The 22909-nt window shown below is 44.1% G+C and overlaps 1 protein-coding gene across 1 annotated transcript in view; it reads right to left on the reverse strand.

Annotated features, from left to right (window-relative positions):
* Positions 1–17705, reverse strand: part of LOC123441469 (desiccation protectant protein Lea14 homolog) — a 30394-nt gene extending 12689 nt beyond the window's left edge. Inside the window, exon 1 of the mRNA XM_045117894.1 lies at positions 17611–17705. Coding sequence (XP_044973829.1) covers positions 17611–17705 — 95 coding nt within the window. The remainder of the gene's footprint in view (positions 1–17610) is intronic.
* Between the last annotated feature and the right edge of the window lie 5204 nt (positions 17706–22909).

Genomic DNA, 22909 nt, shown 5'->3' on the forward strand with positions numbered 1-22909 from the left:
CCTACCCTAAGAAGGATTCTAAACATGTGATCAGTTCCATATAGTCGATTACCAAATATATTAGCATCATTACGTGGAGGATACAAGCGAGAAGCTAATGGATGACTCACCATATGAAGCGAACTAATTTGCATTAGACAAACAATTGTTTTATTGTTTTGTGGTGATGACAAAAAATACATTATGTACTTTCATGTCAATTTCTCTTAATAAGGTTATATTTGGTAAGAATGACTCCTCGACGAATATACCACACAAAGATTTTATTCTTAAACACTATCTTCATCTTCCAGATCTTTATTATCAACTAGTATCTCTGACTTGATCAGAGCTCTATACATAGAATCTACCGTGAATTTACCACTCACGTGTAGGTTCCATGAAATTCATTGGCTCCTTGTAACAGTTGTTCAATGAACAATCTCTCTGCCAAAGCATTCCATGTACAAGATTGAGACAAATTAAATCACTTTTGAATGTCCCATTTCGCGAAAAGGATTTCATAATTGTGACGATAGTATCACTCTTGTGACGTACAATATTATATAGAACCAGATATTATTCTTGGAGGATAGCATTTCTAGCCACTTATCCTCAATCTAATTTCTAAACCTTCTTTTATAACGATGGGTCCATGGGGAAGAAGTACTTCTTTGTAGTTATTAGACCCGTCCAAAAGTATGAGTCCTAGGCCTTCCAGTACACTTGAGACATTGTCTTTGTGCCCACATATTTTCTTCTTAGGAGGATTTACCATACACCATTTTCCGCCGGCACCTTAAACAACCATTTGCCGAAGAGAGCAGTATTTTTAACCTCAAGGTTATGAATACCAAGCACTCCTTGATCTTTGGGACGGAAATGACACTTCATTTAACGAGTCGATATTATTTTTTATTACTGCCTTTTTGTCAAGTTAATTTTAATCGGAAATAATTCAATCTACATAATACACCTTTAGGAAATTGAAAGGAAAAAACATAAATAGTATTATATTACTTATGACTGATTTTATGAGGACCAATCTTCTATCGAGAGAAAGTAGTTTACCTTTTTAACGTGTCTGTGAGCGCTTCATATGGATTTCATTTTTTTACTTTTTCGCACGTGTTTTCTGCTTTTTAGATTGGTTTCATTTTTTAATTTTTTTGGTGTTCCGATTTTTCACCAATTTTGCTTAGCTTTTTGACAAAAAATATTTTTTTCACAAGAGGCATAGTTTGTTTTCGCGAGAGGCACGGTTTGCCTCCGCGAGAGGCACACTCGTGCCTTTGAAAAACTGAAAAATGTGTTTCTATTTTTTTTGTGAGAGGCACGGTTTTGCTTCCGCGAGAGGCACGACCATGCCTCTCGAAAAGGGAAAAACACGTTTTCTGTTTTTTCGCGAGAGATATGGTTTTGCCTTTGTGAGGAGCACAACTGTGCATCTCGGAAAGGAAAAAACGCGTTTTTTCGTAAGAGGTATGATTTTCCTTCCGTCAGAGGCAGGGTTTTTCCTTCATGAGAGGCATGGCCGCGCCTCTCGAAAAGAAAAAAAAACGCGAAAAAACCTGTTTTCTGTTTTTTCTATCACGGGAGGCACACTTTTTTTGTCTGGTTTTTTCATGAAAAATAAAATCGTCAAAACCTATCAACATGAGACCTAGTTTTGAATATCTCGGCGCGAGAAATCCAATGATAAAAACGGTTCGAGATTTGGACGCCCGGTGTATAAGGTAAAACCTTTTGAAAAAAATGAATCTACGAAAAAAATGAAAACTCCGAGGTTGTGGCAAATGACACACATGCAGTACGCCACTTGTCGTGACCTGGGGATTGGAATGAATTTTGAAAATAATATTCACTAATTAATGATTTCACATGTTTCCATCTTCTTCTTGCTAGGCTTATATCGCCACTACTTATTCCTAATAAGAATCGTATGGACTACATTAGCAGTCCGGCCCAATTTTGCGCAAATAGGTTTGCTCGGCTCATAGCGATCGGTGTAAGTCTGATTTATTACAGTTTTTTCTTATTTTTCATTTCTTTTATTCGTTTTTCCATCTATTGCCTTTCCTCTTTTTTTTCTGTAGTTTTCTATTTTTCTCATGGGGGTCTTTGGTATTCTTTCTTGGGAAAATCTAAGGAGAAGCGTAGCACCACACCTTTTCCATGCGGCGGCTTACACCATCACATGCGCATGCAAGAATCTTTTACCTCATGCTTACAACATTGCATTAAATGCATTTTTGTATTTTAAAAAAGATTTATCTCACAGATTATTAATTTGATTGGAGATTTCTCTTCACCATTAGGTTCGTCTCGACGAGGCCTTGAAAATAAGATCCCATGTTAACATGTTTCGTTGATTTTTTTTCATCGTTCCTAGTTGCAACATTTATGTCATCATAGTTTTCATCTTACGGATGTCGAGTTGTCACAAAAATTACACATAGTTACCGGAACAATAGTTTTATATTTTTTAAATATTGCAGTGTTACGTGAAGCTAAAAAATGAGTATTAAAGCACTAACAATAAGCAAGTAGATGCATGAACAACTCAAGTACAATGAATCAAGCTTTTTAGTGGGGATATATCAACATTCATAAATCTGATAACCAAGTTGATTTAATGTGAGAACTATGTGACAAATAATGTGACAAGTAAGTGATAGTAATCTGGCAAGTAACGGCGAAAAACAAAAGTTATCGAAACATATCGACATGAGATCTAGTTTTGAAGATCTCGTCGCGAGAAAGTCAGTGATGAAAGCGGACCATTAATTAAGATAACGGTTTGACAGATAAATCTTTTTTTAAATGCAACATCGTTGCTATTAGTACTCCTTTGATGCATGCCCAACCTACCGTGTTTCTCTTTGGATCCGGATGTATGCAGTGCAACCTCATGCTCTTCATGCAAGATTAGGAGCATTGATTTTTTTACATGGTGAAAGTGTGGTTTAAAATGCGATTTACAGAAGAAGCAGCAGCGGCCGCACCGGAAGACACAAGTGCGGCGCCGCTGTGTAGTGATGTCCTTCTTTCTTTCTTAGTTACACTATGTTTTTATTTTGTTTCATTCTTGTTTCTTTGTCAAATTTCACTCGGGCTTTATAGGTTTTCCTCTTTATTTTTTTCAAGACATGTCTAGCTTTTTCATACATATTATAAAAAACCATTTAAATTAGAAATATCTTTTACACATGTCTACCATTTTACAAATGAGTGGTTAATATTTTATAATATATAGTTTGGTATCTAACTTTTTCATATAGGTTGTACAATTTTGTATACATACAAACATTCTTTAAATGCTTGAGACTTTCAAAATACATTTTTTTGCAAAACATTCTTTATTTTTTCAAATATATATGGAAAACAAAATACACATTAGAGCATATTTGTTAACGTGAAAATATTTTCTGTGAACTATGCCAACTATTATTTTACATTGTAAAACAAATTATAAAAATATTATGAACATTTTCTTAATATAAAATGCATTTATTATTTACATGACAATTTTCCACAATGTGTAAACTTTTTTGTATACATGGTTAACATTTTTTCGTACACATGATTAAAATTTTCTACTTTTTGTGATTCACATTATATATTTTTTGTATATGTAAAGTATATTTTTCTATACATGTTTAACAATTGTCAAATGTAAGATTGTCATTCTTTTAAAGTTTACGTAATTTTTTGTAATATATATATTTCGAATATTTATAATACAAACAAAGTGAATAGTAAAGAAAAACCAAAAACAAAAAAGTGAATAAAAAGCAGAAGATACAAAAAAGTGTGTGCCATCAATAGGCAACCGGGGCTACCCGCCCGGCCCAATACATGTTGGCATGTAGGTGAGCCCTGGTAGGGCATGTTGCCGGCGGCACATAACCGCAATCGTTTTTTCTTGTCCTTTCATTATGGGAAAAGCTTACAATCAACCGACTGATAGGCCCCAATATTTGAAAATGTCCTCGGACATAATAATGTATATGCGTGAATGCATATTGAATAAAGAAGGTGCAGGCCAAGTAATTATCTCACAAGTGTCTTGACTAAATACTGAGTTGTAAAGTAGCCTCTTATCATTGTCTTTCTCAATAAAATCATGTGCTTCCATTCTATCATAATCTAAATATCTTACAGGGAGTAGCATTTCCTCTTCCTCATCAAGCCTAATAGGTATCTCAAAGTGTTTAGCTAAACGAGATGCATATATACCTCCGAATATAGGACCCTTCAAACGGTTTAAGGCTAACCGTTGTCGGGACTAAAAGTTCTATCAGCAAGTAAAGCATGGCGCAGAATAGCGATGTCGGGAGCACTCAGGCTTCCACTCTAGCCGCGACTAACTAAACATCTCCCCGCAAATAATGAATAATAGTGTAAAACAGGGAAATGTACACTGGCCGCTTTGGCCTTTGACACCTCTCTCTGTTACCCTACAGTGATTGTGGAAAGAAACTCCTCCATGTCTCCAGGACGTGGTTCACTGATGCTGCCCTCAAAAGGTATTTTGCAAACATTTCAAAAATCGTAAAGTGACATTTCGTTAGGCACATCATATAAATGAAATTCTACCATGGGAGGATTCTTCCTAGGATAAAAGTGAAAATTTTGCACATAAGTATTAGTAAGTAGGAGATATTGGTCACACTTATCGTTGAGGAAGTCGGTGACGCCTGCATTCTGTGCTATACCATAGAAATCCTCATAAACTCCGGCCGCCCTCAAGAATGCCTCACTTGGCCATTCACATGGTCTAACCTCACTGGTGCGAGGAATTGTATGTAGGCTTCTCATTTTCACTTTCCATAAAACCTCGGCTTGAAGAGCCTCTTAACAATCTCCTCATCCTTCCTTTCTCTGAAAAATTTCTGAAATGTTTAGTGACCTCAAATAAAAATGAACAAAACTCAACAAAACTTACAGCAACTACCCCCACAAGTGCCTAGAGGCTAAATCATGCATCAAAACTATTTGGCACCCTACAAATTTGACATACAAGCTCAAGAACAAGGTCACCACAACAGCAAAAATTTGCAACATATAAAGCACTAGAACAAAAACTAATTGGATCATTGGAGGAGTAACATACCGATGAACAATCCCCTAAAACAGTTTTGCAAATGGAGCTTTGAGCAAGGAGATCGAAAATGGCAGCAAGATGAGCTAGAACATGGGTTTCAACAATGGTGTGATTTTTTCTCGAGGAATATGGAGTGGATGGATGCTCGAGTAAGCGAAGGGGCTCCATGTGGGACCCACAAGCCAGGGGGCGTGGCCAGAGGGGTGGCCGCGCCCTGCAGGCTTGTGGCCCACTGGTGCTGCCCCCTGATGTGTTTTCAGTGCCAAAAATTCATAAATATTCGAGAAAAATCATAATAAATTTTCAGGGCATTCGGAGAATTTTTTTTCAGGTCATTTTTCTATTACACGGATAAAACAGAAAAGAGAGAAATAATAGCATTTTTACTAAAATGAAACTAAAAAAAGAAAATAGAAGTTGGGTACAGAAAGTTGTGCTTTCTAAATTCATGCATCTCATGCCCGTCAAAAAGAATCCATCAATAAGGTTGATCAACTCTCATTGACAAACTTTTTTAGAATGATATGAAACTAGAGAATTTTTGAATAACACCAAGTTACCTCAATGGGGATATGCATGTACCCAACAATAAGTATATCACATTTCCTAGTCACACTAGGGAGAGGGATTTCAAAGTCTCCAATAATAATCGTTGGAATTTTTTCAATGGAGTTGATACTATAAACCTGAGGTTGCTTCTTCGAAAAGTGTATCGTATGCTCATTACCATTAACATGAAAAGTGACCTTCCCTTTGTTGCAGTCAATAACAGCCCCTGCAGTATTCAGAAAGGGTCTACCAAGGATGATCGACATACTGTCGACCTCGTGAATATGAAGAATAACGAAGTCTGTTAGGATAGTAACGTTTGCAACCACAACACGCACGCCCTAGCAAATACCAATGGATAAAGCAGTTGATTTATCACCCATTTGTAGAGAGATTTCTGTAGGTTACATCTTATTCAAATCAAGTCTACGATATAAAGAGAAAGGCATAACATTGACACCGGCTCTGAGGTCACATAAAGCAGTTTTAACATAATACCGGGACTGGATCCGGTAAGTTTGGAGGACACGTCCAGCATAACCACCTAGTGCACAACCATGGAGGCCACAACCATGGAGGAAATCGGAACCACCGCAACAACATCAACTTCAAGAATGGCGGTACTGGCACTCAACATCATTCGGCTCCAGCTCAGAAGGACCTGACTCATATCACATGCTTCAAGTGTCAGAAGACGGGACACTATGCCAATGAATGTCCCCAGAATATGCAGGGAAATGGAAACGGCAACGGCAACTCAGCAGCAAAGAAGCCCAACCCTTTTCCTCGAGCTCAGGTGAATCACATTGATGTTGAAGAGGTCTATGATCACCCCGATACCGTGGTTGGTAAGTTTTTGCTAAATTCACGTCCAGTTTGGTACTTTTTGATTCTTGTGCAACACATTTATTCATATCAAGGTTAGTTGTGGAAAAGTATAGTTTGCCAACTAGAACCCTCAGTCAGCCTATTAAGGTCAGTTCCCCAGGAGGCATCACTACTGAAATTCAGAAATTTGCCGTCTGCCAAGGCGGACGGCAAAGGGGGCTACCACGGACGGCAAAGGATTTGCCGTCGGTCAGCAGACGGCAAAGTAGACGGTAAAAAAAAATCCGGTGAAGAGGCTCTTTGCCGTCTGCTTTCACAAAGCGGACGGCAAAGAATCTTTGCCATGAGGGGGCGGACGGCAAAATAAGTGGGACGGCATATATTGCAACGTCCCCGTTAAGTGTTAACGGAGGCCTCCCCCCTTTGCCGTCTGCCTCCGCCCCCTTTGCCATGTGGTGGCAGACGGCAAAGAGGGGAGAGAGGGGGGGCAGATTCCCCCCTTTGCCGTCTGCCTCCCGACCTTTGCCATGTGGAGGCAGACGGCAAAGAGGGGAGAGAGGGGGGCAGATTCCCCCCTTTGCCGTCTGCCTCCCCCCCCTTTGCCATGTGGTGGCAGACGGCAAAGAGGGGAGAGAGGGGGGCAGATTCCCCCCTTTGCCGTCTGCCTCCCCCCCTTTGCCATGCGGGGGCAGACGGCAAAGAGGGGAACCAGCCTCTAACTAAGCTAATTATGTCATTTAGGTGGAACCCTAGCTAACTATAGGAGAAGAGAAAGAGAAGAAGAAATAAAAGAAGGAGGAGGAGGAGGAAGAGGAGAAGAAGAAGAAGAAGGAGGAGGAGGAGGAGGAGGAGAAGGAGAAGGAAGAGGAGAAGGAGAAGAAGGGGAAGAAGGAGAAGAAGAAGGAGAAGGAGAAGGAGAAGGAGCGGGAGCTCCTTCTCCTTCTTCTCCTTCTTCTTCTTATCCTTTTGTCCCCTTCTTCTTCTCCTCCTCCCTCTCCTCCTTCTTCTTCTCCTTTTTCCTCTTCCTTGCTTTCATTTTCCTCTTTTTCTATTCTTGTCCCCTTCTTCGGGCTAAATTGGCTAAGAATGCCTTTTTGGAGCTAATTATGTCATTTCGAGGATAATTAGCTAAGTATAGGTCATTTATTATTAAATAGGCCATTTTGGAGCTAACTAAGCTAATTATGTCATTTAGGTGGAACCCTAGCTAACTATAGGAGAAGAGAAAGAGAAGAAGAAATAAAAGAAGGAGGAGGAGGAGGAAGAGGAGAAGAAGAAGAAAAAGGAGGAGGAGGAGGAGGAGGAGAAGGAGAAGGAAGAGGAGAAGGAGAAGAAGGGGAAGAAGGAGAAGAAGAAGGAGAAGGAGAAGGAGAAGGAGCGGGAGCTCCTTCTCCTTCTCCTTCTCCTTCTTCTCCTTCTTCTTCTTATCCTTTTGTCCCCTTCTTCTTCTCCTCCTCCCTCTCCTCCTTCTTCTTTTCCTTTTTCCTCTTCCTTGCTTTCATTTTCCTCTTTTTCTATTCTTGTCCCCTTATTCGGGCTAAATTGGCTAAGAATGCCTTTTTGGAGCTAATTATGTCATTTCGAGGATAATTAGCTAAGTATAGGTCATTTATTATTAAATAGGCCATTTTGGAGCTAACTAAGCTAATTATGTCATTTAGGTGGAACCCTAGCTAACTATAGGAGAAGAGAAAGAGAAGAAGAAATAAAAGAAGGAGGAGGAGGAGGAAGAGGAGAAGAAGAAGAAGAAGGAGGAGGAGGAGGAGGAGGAGAAGGAGAAGGAAGAGGAGAAGGAGAAGAAGGGGAAGAAGGAGAAGAAGAAGGAGAAGGAGAAGGAGAAGGAGCGGGAGCTCCTTCTCCTTCTTCTCCTTCTTCTTCTTATCCTTTTGTCCCCTTCTTCTTCTCCTCCTCCCTCTCCTCCTTCTTCTTCTCCTTTTTCCTCTTCCTTGCTTTCATTTTCCTCTTTTTCTATTCTTGTCCCCTTCTTCGGGCTAAATTGGCTAAGAATGCCTTTTTGGAGCTAATTATGTCATTTCGAGGATAATTAGCTAAGTATAGGTCATTTATTATTAAATAGGCCATTTTGGAGCTAACTAAGCTAATTATGTCATTTAGGTGGAACCCTAGCTAACTATAGGAGAAGAGAAAGAGAAGAAGAAATAAAAGAAGGAGGAGGAGGAGGAAGAGGAGAAGAAGAAGAAAAAGGAGGAGGAGGAGGAGGAGGAGAAGGAGAAGGAAGAGGAGAAGGAGAAGAAGGGGAAGAAGGAGAAGAAGAAGGAGAAGGAGAAGGAGAAGGAGCGGGAGCTCCTTCTCCTTCTCCTTCTCCTTCTTCTCCTTCTTCTTCTTATCCTTTTGTCCCCTTCTTCTTCTCCTCCTCCCTCTCCTCCTTCTTCTTCTCCTTTTTCCTCTTCCTTGCTTTCATTTTCCTCTTTTTCTATTCTTGTCCCCTTCTTCGGGCTAAATTGGCTAAGAATGCCTTTTTGGAGCTAATTATGTCATTTCGAGGATAATTAGCTAAGTATAGGTCATTTATTATTAAATAGGCCATTTTGGAGCTAACTAAGCTAATTATGTCATTTAGGTGGAACCCTAGCTAACTATAGGAGAAGAGAAAGAGAAGAAGAAGTAAAAGAAGGAGGAGGAGGAGGAAGAGGAGAAGAAGAAGAAAAAGGAGGAGGAGGAGGAGGAGGAGAAGGAGAAGGAAGAGGAGAAGGAGAAGAAGGAGAAGAAGAAGGAGAAGAAGAAGGAGAAGAAGAAGGAGCTCCTTCTCCTTCTTCTTCTCCTTCTTCTTATCCTTTTGTCCCCTTCTTCTTCTCCTCCTCCCTCTCCTCCTTCTTCTCCTTCTTCTTCTTATCCTTTTGTCCCCTTCTTCTTCTCCTCCTCCCTCTCCTCCTTCTTGGAGCTAACTAAGCTAATTATGTCATTAGATGGAAGTCTAGCTATTTTGCAGCTAACTAAGCTAATTATGTCATTAGATGGAAGTCTAGCTATTTTTTATGGTCAGGATCCAGGAATTGTCTATGCATGTCTTTTCTGAAATTGATGAAATTCTTCTTGTCTTTTCTGAACTTATGGTCAGGATCCAGGAATTGTCTATGCATGTCGAAGCAAGAATACTTGCGACCAGCCTGCAGCCAACGGAACTGAAGAGCTGCCTTGCATGTGGTGCACGGGAACCTTCCATGCACACACCAGCCAGCGAATAGCGCAAACGCCGGATAATCATGCGTCGAGTACATGTACCACACATGCATTTTGAAATTTGTTTTGGTAGCCGCGTCGTAGGTCTTGATCCCATTATCCCAGGCTTCTTGCAACTCGTCCTTAAGCGGCTGCATGTACACATTCATATTCTTCCCCGGATAGTTGGGCCCTGGAATTATCAACGTCAGGAAAATGTTCTTTCTTTTCATAATCTCTCCGGGTGGCAAATTTAGTGGAATGACAAATACAGGCCAACAACTGTATTGTGCTGCCGTCATACCATACACATTGAACCCATCTGTGCTGATGGCAACTCTAGGTTGCCTTGGATCTTCCGATTTATCCTTATGTAATGCATCGAAGTGCCTCCACGCAAAACCATCTGAAGTGTGTACCAGCATCTTGTTCCCATCCGCATCTAGTTCGGTTCTTTTGCCCAATTTGTGCCATGTCATCTGTCTGGCCGTCTCTTCGACCATAAAAAGACGTTGAAGTCTTGGTACGATTGGCAGATATCGAAGAACACTAATGGGGATTTTGGTCTGATTCTTCTCACCCATGCCGTTGTCTACCACAATATACCTGGAAGAATTGCAAATGGGGCAATAGTTCAAGGCCGCATACTCAAGCCTAAATAAGGCACATCCATTCTCACAGGCATGTATCTTCTCATAGGGCATCTTTAGTACACGGAGGATTTTCTCTGACTGGTACAGGTTTGCAGGCAGTACATGGCCTTTGGGTAGAAAGCGTCCAAATATCGTCATCATCGCGTCGTAGCATTCTCTGCCTAGGTTGAATTGAGCCTTCAGAGCCATTACTTGCGCGATGGCATCCAGCTGACAAAGCTCAGTCTGCTCGTGGAGAGGACGTTTTGAAGACTCCAGCATTTCATAGAAGGCCTTTGCAGATTCCTCCATCTCATCGTCCGAATCCCGAGCATCATCAAAGTCTTGCACCATGTCTTCAATCCTGGTACCATGCTCGTCGGTGCGACGACGAATCACCTCAGCTCTGGCACGTTGGTCAGACTCACCATGAAAAGTCCACACCGTATAATTAGGCGTAAAACCCCACTTCTGCAAGTGTTTACCCATTTCAAACTCTGTCTGCTTTTTCCAGTTGTCGCAGTTGGGACAGGGGCACCATGTTTTTTGCTGGCCATTTGCAAATGCGGCTCTCACAAACCCCCTGGTTTTTGTTAACCATTCATGGGTCATGTCTTTCTGACTAGGGTGACCAGTGTACATCCAAGCACGATCACTCATGTTGCCTAGCTACCTATGGGGGCACAAGAAATAAATACATAATTCATCATCTATATTCATACGCTAATCAAGTTTGTCAGTTTTATTACGTCCATGCAACCTACACGCTAATAGGTAAAGATAGGTCCTAATCCCACCCGAGTATGTGTAGACTGGGTTCGTTTTCCCATGCTCTGCTCCAGATGCGACGCACAATTTCGGCAGCACCTCCCCGCTGTTCTCCTGATACACGTCTCGGCAATAAGCAGAGAGGATGTGTACCCGGAGAACAACAGGGGAGGCACTGACGAAATTCCGCATCGGATCCGGAGCACAGCATACGGGAAAACAAACCAAATCTACACATACTCGGGCTGTCCATGGATAATGTTGGACAATTCGAAAGGATGGCGGTTATAAATATGCAAAGAAATGCATATTTATAGATGTCGCCCTTTCGAACGGGAGACGCATACTGGTCACGCATACTCATGATTGAAGAAACCTATAGATAGCAAGTTTCATCGGCACGAAGACCGGGACAGAGCAAATTAAGGGGGTAGGAGGAGAAGTCATTTGTGCTCACCAACAAACGTCCAACGCACGTGGAGGTCGTCGAACAACTGCACATTGAAATTCACCCGATCAACACAAATACGATGTTTTTATAATTAACATGATCGGAAAATATGTGACCTAACTCATAATTTTCAAAACTATGACCCCGTGGGCCTCTGGAAGGCCGAAAAGCACCTTCTCGTTCAAAAGAAGGCAGAAGAGGTGTCGGGGGTCGGGGCTTAGTGGCGTCGGGAGTCAGTGCCGTCGAGGGTCGGTGGCATCGGTGGTCGGGGGTCAGTGGCGTCGGGGGTCCAGGGTTAGTGGCGTCGGGGGTCCAGGGTTAGTGGCGTCGGGTGTCAGTGGCCTCGGGGGTCGGGGGTTGGTGGCGTCGAGCGTCGGGGGTCGGGAGTCGTGGGCCGAGGGGCTGGGTCGGGGGCAGTGGCGTCGGGGGTCGAGGGTTAGTGGCGTCGGGGGTCAGTGGCGTCGGGGGTCGGGGGTCGGGGGTCAGTGGCGTCGGAGGTCGATGGTCGGGGGTCAGTGGCGTCGGGGGTCCAGGGTTAGTGGCGTCGGGGGTCCAGGGTTAGTGGCGTCGGGGGTCCAGGGTCAGTGACGTCGGGTGTCAGTGGCCTCGGGGGTCGGGGGTTGGTGGCGTCGAGCGTCGGGGGTCGGGAGTCGTGGGCCGAGGGGCTGGGTCGGGGGCAGTGGCGTCGGGGGTCGAGGGTTAGTGGCGTCGGGGGTCAGTGGCGTCGGGGGTCGGGGGTCGGGGGTCAGTGGCGTCGGAGGTCGATGGTCGGGGGTCAGTGGCGTCGGGCGTCAGGGGTCGGGGGTCGAGGGTCAGTTTCGGGGTGCCGGGGTTCCCTTTTCCTCTTCTTTCTTCTTCTCCTCTCTCCTCTTTTTCTTCTTCTTCTTCTTCTTCTTCTTCTTCTTCTTCTTCTTCTTTTTTCTCCTCCTACTCCCCCTCCTCTTTTTCTCCTTCTATTCTTTTTCTTCTTCTTCTTCTTCTTCTTTTTCTTCTTCTTCTTCTTTCTCCTCCTCTTTCTCCTCCTCCTCCTCTCTTCTTCTTCTTCTTCTTCTTCTTCTTCTTCTTCTTCTTCTTCTTCTTCTTTTTTCTCCTCCTCCTCCTCCTCCTCTTCTTCTTCTTCTTCTTCTTCTTCTCCTGCTTTTTTTCCTTCTGCTTTTTTTCTTCTAACCTAACTAACTAACCTAATTAGCCTAACTAACTAACTAACTAACTAAATTACCCTATATATAATAAAAAACTAACCTAATAAACTAACTAAAGTAATTAACTTTTTTAAAAAAAAAACAAAAAAAACTCACCGGCAGGGGGCGGCGGCAGGGGGCGCCGGCGGCACGGGGGCGCGCGGCTGGGGGCTCGCCGCAGGGGGCGTCGGCGGCAGGGGGCGGCGGCAGGGGGCGGCAGTGGCAGGGGGCGGCGGCAGGGGGCGGCGGCGGCAGGGGGCGGCGGCAGGGGGCGGCGGCGGCAGGGGGCGGCGCGCGGCAGGGGGCGGCGGCAGGGGGCGGCGGCGGCAGGGGGCGGCGCGCGGCAGGGGGCGGCGGCAGGGGGCGGCGCGCGACAGGGGGCGGCGGCAGGGGGCGGCACGCGGCAGGGGGCGGCGGCGGCAGGGGGCGGGGGTGGGTCGCCGCGGGAAGGGGGTAGCCGGGGGGGTGGGCTCGCCGGGGGGTAGGCTCGCCGCGGGGAGGGGATCTCGCCGGCAGGGGTGAGAGTGGTCGGGGTGAGAGAGAGAGAGGGAGACAGTGAGCGAGGTGGGGGGTAACGGCCGTTATAGGGAGGCCCCTTTGCCGTCCGCCCCCCGACGGCAAAGGGACGTAAGGCAGACGGCAAAGGGCCTTAAGGCTGACGGCAAAGGCCAGCGGACGGCAAAGGGCCCGGATTTCGGACGCGGCAGGCATGGGGCCCACGCGTCCCCTTTGCCGTCTGCCCTGGGGCTCTTTGCCGTCCGCTGGCAGACGGCAAAGGACCCACACATGGCAAATAGTATTTTTGCCATGTGTCTGTTCTTTGCCGTCTGTATTGTGTCAACTGATGGCAAAGAGGTTCTTTGCCGTCAGCCAGCAGACGGTAAAGAACTGGCTGACGGCAAATTTCTGGATTCCAGTAGTGCATGATGACAGCCGGGATAGGATGCCATGCTTTGAGTGTCAACATCAGGAACCATAAGTTTCCCACCAACCTCATCGTATTAGAGTCTTAGGGATTGGACGTAATCCTAGGCATGGATTGGTTGGCCAAGTACGAAGGGAATATTGATTGTGCCCTTAAGACTATTTTGCTCACCACCCCCGAGCAAAAGCAGATTAAGTACGTGTCTCAGCGCCCGACACGGAGTAAACGGGTAAACTATCTCACGGGAGTAGTCCAGGAGGAAGTACTGATTGTGCAAGAATACCCAGATGTATTTCCGGAGGAATTGCCGGGCATGCCACCCGATGGAGAGATTGAATTTCTGATTGAGCTATTACCCGTAACAGCCCCAATATCCAAGAGACCCTATCGGATGCCCGCAAATGACTTGTAGAAATCAAGAAGCAAATTAAGGAGTTGTTGGACAAAGGGTATATTCGCCCGAGTTCTTCACCTTGGGGAGCCCCAATGCTCTTGGTTGAAAAGAAGGATATGTCCTTGAGAATGGTTGTCAATTATCGTGCATTGAACGAGGCGACCATCAAGAACAAGTATCCCTTGCCGATGATCAATGATCTATTTGACCAGTTAGTTGGAGCCCGAGTGTTCTCCAAGATCGATCTTCGATCCGGGTATCATCAGCTGAAGATTCGTGAACAAGACATACCCAAGACAGCTTTCACCACTCGGTACGGCTTGTATGAGTACACGGTCATGTCATTTGGACTGACTAATGCTCTAGCATATTTTATGAATCTGATGAACAAGGTATTTATGGAATACTTGGACAAGTTTGTCGTGGTGTTCATCGATGACATACTGATATTCTCCAAGAATGAGGAAGAACACAAGGAACATCTGCGTCTAGTTCTGGAGAAACATCGAGAGCATCAGCTGTATGCGAAGTTCAACAAATGTGAATTTTGGTTGAAGGAAGTCGGATTCCTCGGACACGTCATTTCAGGAGAAGGAATAGAAGTGGACCCTGCCAAGGTCGCAACAGTCACCGAATGGGTAGCACCCACTTCAGTTAAGGAGATCCGCAGTTTCCTCGGGCTTGCCGGATATTACCGGAGGTTCATTGAGAATTTCTCAAAGATCGCCAAGCCCATGACAGATTTGTTGAAGAAGGAGTCCAAGTATGTTTGGACCGAGGAATGTGAAACCAGTTTTCAAGAGTTGAAGAAACGTCTGGTTACAGCCCCAGTGTTGATATTGCCGAACATTCGGAAGGATTTCCAGGTTTACTGTGACGCTTCTCGTCAAGGACTCGGAGGAGTGCTCATGCAAGAAGGTAAAGTTGTAGCCTATGCATCCAGACAGCTCAGACCCCATGAGCTGAATTATGCCACGCATGACTTGGAACTGGCAGCCGTAGTGCACGCTCTCAAGACTTGGAGACATTTCCTGATCAGAAATAGTTGTGATGTTTACACGGATCACAAGAGCCTGAAATATGTCTTCACGTAGAAGGAGTTGAACCTCAGACAGAGGAGGTGGCTAGAATTGATCAAGGACTATGACATGAGATTGCACTATCACCCTGGCAAGGCAAATGTTGTAGCCAATGCATTGAGCCGCAAGAGTTATGTGAACACACTCATAGTAGGAGGATTACCCCACGAGTTAGCCGATGATCTCCGAGAGCTCAAATTGGAGATAGTCCCAGGAGGATTTGTAGCCACACTGGAAATTCAGTCCACTCTGACAGAAAAGATCCGCAAAGCACAGAAGACAGACACAGAGATAGCTGAGATTAAGCAGAAAATGAAAGACGGGAAGGCTAAAGGTTTTCGTGAGGATGAACACAAAACTTTATGGTTTGAGGATCGCATCTATGTGCCCAACGATCCCGAACTCAGGAAGTTGATACTTCAGGAGGCCCATGATTCCCCGTACTCGATACACCCTGGCAACACCAAGATGTATCTGGATCTGAAAGAGAGTTTCTGGTAGACAGGAATGAAGAAAGACATTCCCGAGTTTGTAGCAATATGCGATGTTTGTCAGCGAGTAAAAGCCGAGCATCAGAAGCCAGCAGGTTTGCTTCAACCTCTACCGATACCCGAGTGGAAATGGGAAAAGCTTGGTATGGACTTCATCACAGGATTACCCAGGACCCGTTCTGGTTCTGATTCTATTTGGGTTGTGGTCGATCGCTTGATCAAGGTAGCTCACTTCATTCCCGTGAAGACTACTTACACGAGTGCCAAGCTGGCCAAGATATATATGACCAGTATCGTATGTCTGCATGGAGTACCGAAGAGTATTGTGTCAGATAGAGGGACTCAATTCACATCAAAATTCTGGCATCAACTACACGAAACATTGGGAACGAGATTGGAGTTCAGTACATCTTTTCACCGACAGACTGACGGACAGACCGAGAGAGTCAATCAGATTCTGGAGGACATGTTGAGAGCTTGCGCACTAGACTATGGGTCTAGCTGGGATGACAATTTGCCTTATGCCGAGTTCTCATACAACAACAACTATCAGACCAGCCTGAAGATGGCCCCTTTCAAAGCTTTATACAGAAGGAGGTGCAGAACACGATGGATGTGGGATGGAGTTGGAGACCGACAACTTTTTGGTCCCGACCTTATCCGAGATTCTGAAGAGAAGGTCAAGCTGATTCGTGACCGACTCAAGATAGCTCAGTCCAGACAGAAGAGTTATGCTGACGGCAAATGCAAGGAAGTAACATACGAAGTGGGAGACCGAGCATATCTTCGGGTGTCTCCACTTCGAGGAATCAAGAGATTCGATGTGGAAGGAATGTTAGCACCCCGGTTCATTGGCCCCTACAAAATTCTTGAACGTAGAGGCGAAGTTGCATATAAACTGGAATTGCCAGAAGGATTGTCCGGACTTCATGATGTCTTCCATGTTTCCTAGTTGAAGAAATGCCACGCTGAGATGGCTGATGTTCCTTTGAGAGATACAGTGCCCCTAGAGGCCATACAGCTCGACAGTGATCTGACGTATGAGGAGAAACCCGTCAGGATTCTCAAGACCGCGAACAGAGTTACCCGGAGCAAGATCATCAAGTTCCGCAAGGTGTGGTGGAGCCACTACACCGAGGAAGATGCCACCTGGGAACGAGAAGAAGATCTTCGTCGAGACCACCCGCACCTATTTTCTAGCCAACCCAAATCTCGAGGGCGAGATTCATCTTAAGGTGGGTAGGTTTGTAACATCCCAATTTTCCTAATTGGGAATGTTCTACAAATGTAGCTAATCATCTATGCATTTTGTTTGCAATAAAGTTTTGCATTTGAATTCTTTCAAATATTTGCTTTTGCTTTTCTATTTTCTTCCCACAAGAAATGCCCCAACAAAATTCTTGCAAGCAAGAAAGAGTGGAGGAAAATGACCCTCCAAAATGTGAGGCACTTTTGAAAATAATTGAGCAAAGAAAAACCAGAGATTTATGAAGAAAATAATTTGAAAAAGAAAATAAAGCTTTTAGGGGTTTTTCTGAAAAAACATTTTTTTAGTTTTTATTTTGGCCTTGGAAAAATGTTAATCGAGTAGAGAATATTTTTCTGATCATTTTTGTATATAATACCCTATATTAATTATTTTATTTTGTTTTCTTTTATTCTATTTCTCTTGCTGTTTTTAAAAGAAATACAAAATCGGGAAACATATTTTTTTTAAGGAAAGCGCCACCGGCGCTTTAGAGCCAAATTGGCCCATCTCGCGTGGCCCGGGATCCAGATCCCCTGGCCGAACCGAGCACCGCTCGCGCTCCCCTTCTATTTTTTTTCTTTTTTCCTTTATTCTTCCTCCTTTCCTTCTCTCCCGTGCTCCCCCTTCCTTCCTAGCCACGAGCTCCTTCCATGGCCGAGCCCCTGCATCGCCGGGATCCACCCCGATCTCTCTCCCTCCTTTCCCTCTGCGCCCCTCCCCCCTATATAAGCCACCGCCCCAGCCCCCCCCTCGGCCCCTCCTCCCCACGCCGCCACGCCTCGCCCCGGCCCTGCTACCTCACCGGAGAAAGCTCCTGGAGCCACCCCCGCCACCCTGCCGCATCACCACCTCGCCTCCCCGCCCCAACAGACGCCGCCACGAGCTTCCCCATCGCCGCCGCGTTCCGTTTTTCACCCAAGGCCCGAGCTCCCACGCCGCCACGCCTCACCCCCAACCTCGCCGGAGTTCGTCCGCCACCAGGAACTTGAGGCGCTCGAGCACGACGCCCCCGACCCTCTCCCGCCTTGCCGTCGCTCCCCTAGGACGCGGGAGCTCCTCTGCAACATCCCCGTCACCTCGGACGCCGCCGGAGCCCGCGTGAGGCCCCTCCCCATCGACCTCCACCTTCTCTACCTCACCGGAGAAGGAGCACCAGCAGCACCCCACGGTGAGCACCCCCACCCCCTGGTAGCCGTTAGATCTAAAACCCACGCATGTGATTAGAAGCACGATACCCCTTCGGTTTTTTAAACAAAACCCAAACAGTTTTCTTTCACTTACTATTAGCCAGAGAGTTTTTATTAAGATTCGGCCGTTTGCTAGTTGTCACCGCAGCAAACAACCTCCCAACCAAGCAGAGAGAGACACGTGTACCCCTATCCGATAGATTTCAGATTTTCTTTTTCTGTTTTAATTCAAAAACACAGAGAGTTTCAATTTTGTTTTGATCATAACTTTTGATCCAGAAGTCCAATGGAGTAGAATCTTTTTCCAGTAGATCACACTTTTCATGTAGTTTTCAAAAACATATTATTTGTCTATGTTTGAAATTTTCAACTGTGAGTTAGATCAGATTTAGTTTAAACCTTGTTTTGCTTATTCCAAGAGTTTAAAATAGATTTTTATTTGATTCTTTTTGCTACAGCTTCCTAGTGATTATATCTTTCTGTAGTATAAGTTTCAAATTTGTTTAAATATTTTTACTTGGGGTGTTAACAGAAACAATTTCTGCCTTAGTTAGGTGAAGTGAATTCCTTCACTTTATGCCATAGCTACTTTATGCTTGTGATGTTATTTTACTTGTTGATGATTGTGGTGCTTATGGTGTGTATTTGTTTGTATCGGTAGATCACCCGGAGTGCGAAGCTTGCTACTTAGAAGCGCTCGATCAAGACAACTATCAGCAAGGCAAGTCATTTTGATCATACTATCGCCTATATTTTCTATGCATGGTAGTTTCACCCTTCTTTGCCCAATTGCATGCTGAGTAGGTACTTGGAAATTATAGTTATAGGTTGTAGTATCATGTCGTAGGCACACAACAACCCCGATACTTGGCCCAGGACGACAAATTTCATATTGCTATGCTTGAGTACACGGGATTCTGGTTGAGTGCATAACACGAGTGATGCGAGAATAATTAAATAACCAAGACCGGTTAAGTCAAGATTTTCAAGACCTCGGGAAGCAATGCAACTCTGGGTGAAGGACGGTTTTGACGGGCTCCCTGGAGAAACCAGTGGACGACCCCGGGATGCTTGGAGACGTGCCATGACATCTTGCGGAAAGCTTCACCCAGGCTCGAAGAGACAGACGGAGGCTTCAAGACCCAAGGCTTACCTGCACAGCCACAAGTCATTATGGGCTCTGGCTTGGTTGGACAACGCGGCGACTCTGGACAGGCGTTGCTAGCAGATGTAGAAGAACGGTAGGATTGGATGGGCTCTGACACGGGATCAGAGGGACCCGTTGAAAGACCATGTTTTGATCATCCGGTCTTCAAACACCCTGAAGTGCGAGGACATACCCGGAGGGATCAAATCTTGTGGGGAACGTGTGCAAAACTCTGCAGAGTGCCCAAACCTAATTGATTAGCCGTGTCCACGGTCATGGACAGCTTGAGCCGAAGGCATTGAATTTTTCCTGAACTCTCAACACAACTTAATTATGATGTGGGAATTATCGACAACTCGGGTACGAGAATTGGTTGGAGGAACCATCTCGTTAACAACAAACAATGTAGTAACATTTTGCTTTTAGCCCTCTCTTGTTGTAGGAGAAAATTTGCTTTATGCTAAAACTTATAGCCCCACCTGCCATATATGCATGTAGAAATAGTAGGTTAATATTTCTCCCCCTCTCTTTGATGACTTGCCGGCATATTCCATATGCTGACCTACATGACTGCAACGTATCATGTTGCAGAGTACTTTTTCAACCAGAAGTGAGGCTACGATCTACGCTGGGTGACATGCCCTGGAGTCGGATGGACTCGTCTACCTGATGCTTCCGCTAGTCTTAGTTAGTTATCTCATGAGATGGCCTTCAGCCACTTTATTGTAATTCATTATTGTAATAAAGTACTCGATATGAGATTTCGATTAATAAAGTTGTGTGATTGAACTCTTGATATATACATTGATGTACTGAGTGTGTACCAGCATGATCTTGGGATGGTACAGAAACACCAGAGACTTGGCCGTTTCAGGTCGGGTCACTACAGATACAAAGGTTCCTGAGTCATTCTACCTCCTCTAGTCACAACTCTAACAAAATGATCATTGTTCTTACTAATCATATCATTTAGCAGATCATTCAGTGCCTTGTACTTGTTCTACTTGAGTAGTTACCATGGAAGCATGTTTAATAATAAGCCTAAGATCATCGACAATTCTACTCATATTTTCACCCAAGCGATCAAGCATGTAAGCATTATGTTTCAATTGTCTACTGACATAAGCATTGAAATTTTCTTGCTTAACGATAAAGTTATGAAGTTCATCCAAGCATTGGTAGCAGAATTATTATGAGGAATATCACCTTCATCAAACCTATGAAGAGAATTTACCTCTACCACATGTGTCGGGTTATCAAGACCATGCATTTCTTCAATAGGTGGTAGATTCTTAACATCTTCAGCTTTAATACCTTTTTCTTTCATAGATTTCTTTACCTCTTGCATATCTTCAGGACTAAGAGATAGAATACCTCTTTTCTTCGGAGTTGGTTTTTGAGGTTGTTCAGGAATAGTCCAATCATTATCATTGCTCAATATATTAGTCAATAGTAGTTCAGCTTGTTCAACAGTTCGTTCCGTGAAAACACAACCTGCACAACTATCTAGGTGGTCCATAGAAGCAACAGTTAGTCCATTATAAAAGATATCAAGTGTTTCATTTTTTTAGAGGGTGATCAGGCAAAGCATTAAGTAACTGGGGAAGCCTCCCCCAAGCTTGTGGGAGACTCTCTTCTTCAATTTGCACAAAGTGAAATATTTCCTGCAAAGGCAGCTTGTTTCTTATGGGCAGGATTTTTTTTCCAGAGAAGTAATAAATCATATCCTGGGGACTATGCACACAACTAGGATCAAGAGAATTAAGCCATACCTTAGCATCACCCTTTAATGGGAAAGGAAACAACTTAAAAATATAGTAGTAACAATTTTTTTCCTCATGAGTAAATAGGGTGGCTATATCATTCAATTCACTAAGGTGTGCCACAACAGTTTCACATTCATATCAACGGAAAGAATCGGATTCTACCAAAGTAATTAGCTCAGGATCGACAGAGAATTCATAATCCTTATCAGTAACAAAGATATGTGAAGTAGCAAACTGGGGATCATATTGCATTCTAGCATTCAAAGATTTTTCCTTCCACATGCATAGCAATTTCTTAAGATTATCTCTATCCTTACATGCAAGAAAGTTGATAGATACTTCTCCTTCCATAACATATCCCTCAGGAATATTAGGCAATTCATATCTAGAAGAGATAGGTCTAGGAGGTGCATGATAGTGTCCAGTTTCAATAATTTCATCAGATTCAGAGATATTATTAGTTTCAACATTCACTCTAGCTATTTGTTCAGCAAGAAACTTGCTAAGTGGCACAATAGTATCAAGCAAAGTATCATCATAAGCATTGTGCATAGCAGAAGTAGCATCATTTATTACTTGCGACTTATCACATTTAGTAGTAGGTGGTGGTGTCGCAAGTTTACTCAAAACAGAAGGCGAATCAAGTGCAGAGCTAGATGGCGGTTCCTTACCTATCCTCGTAGTTGAGGGGTAGATCTTGGTTTTAGTGTCTTTTAGATTCTTCACAGTGATCAATAGATATAAATTCCAAGTGACTCAAATAATAGAGCTATGCTCCCCAGCAATGACGCCAGAAAAAGGTCTTGATAACCCACAAGTATACGGGGTCGCAACTGTTTTTGAGGGTAGAGTATTCAACCCAAATTTATTGATTCGACACAAGGGGAAACAAAGAATATTCTTGAGTATTAGCAGCCGAGTTGTCAATTCAACCACACCTAGAAGACATAATATCTGCAACAAATGATTTAGTAGAAAAGTAGTATGAAAGCAACGATAACGGTGGCAAAGGTGACAGTAGCAGTTTTGTAGTGATTGTAAAAGTAGCAACGAAAAAGTAACTTAGCAAAGATCAATATGTGGAAAGATCGTAGGAAATGGATCAATGATGGATAATTATGTCGGATGGCATTCATCATGCATTAGTTATAACATAGGGTGATATAGAACTAGCTCCAATTCATCAATGTAATGTAGGCATGTATTCCATATATAGTCATACATTCTTATGGAAAAGAACTTGCATGGCATATTTTGTCCTACACTCCCATGACAGCGGGGTCCTAAGGGAAACTAAGGATATTAAGGAATCCTTTTAATAGAGAACCGGACCAAAGCATTAGCAATTGGTGAATACATGAACTTCTCAAACTACGGTAATCACCGAAAAGAATCCTAGTTGTTGTCACCCTGGAGGATGCAGATCATAACTCGTAATAGGTGTCTACAACTTGCAAGATAGGATCAATAACACAAATATATTCATGAAAACATAATAGGTTCAAATCTGAAATCATGTCGCTCGGGCCCTAATACGTCCCAAACGTATCTATAATTTATTTTTGTTCCATGCTCTTTTGGGTGACATTGTTATATGTTTTGCACTTTTATATCTTTTTACACATATTTGGACTAACCTACTAACTCAGTGCACCCAGTGCGAGTTTCTATCTGTTGATGTCTTCTTTGCAGGGACTTTTACCCCAATTTACACAGCCCCAAAAATTCTGAGAAAAATATATAAAAATCAGCGTGATGGAAGCTTCAGGAAACACCAAGGTGGGCCAGAGGGGAGCTAGGGCTCGCCCAGGCAGCCACCCTGCGCGGGCCACCCCTTGGCCGCGCCACCAGGCCGCCTGGGTGGGGCCCACCCTCTCTGTGCCTTCCTTCATCCTATATTTACCTCTCCGAGTGGAAACCCTATTATCATATACCGAATCACGAATTTCTCCTCTAATCCGCCGCCGTAGTGCTTCCGAGATCGGGAGTGCCAGAA

The sequence above is a fragment of the Hordeum vulgare genome, chromosome 3H (assembly GCF_904849725.1).
Source record: "Hordeum vulgare subsp. vulgare chromosome 3H, MorexV3_pseudomolecules_assembly, whole genome shotgun sequence".
NCBI classification, from domain to species: domain Eukaryota; kingdom Viridiplantae; phylum Streptophyta; class Magnoliopsida; order Poales; family Poaceae; genus Hordeum; species Hordeum vulgare.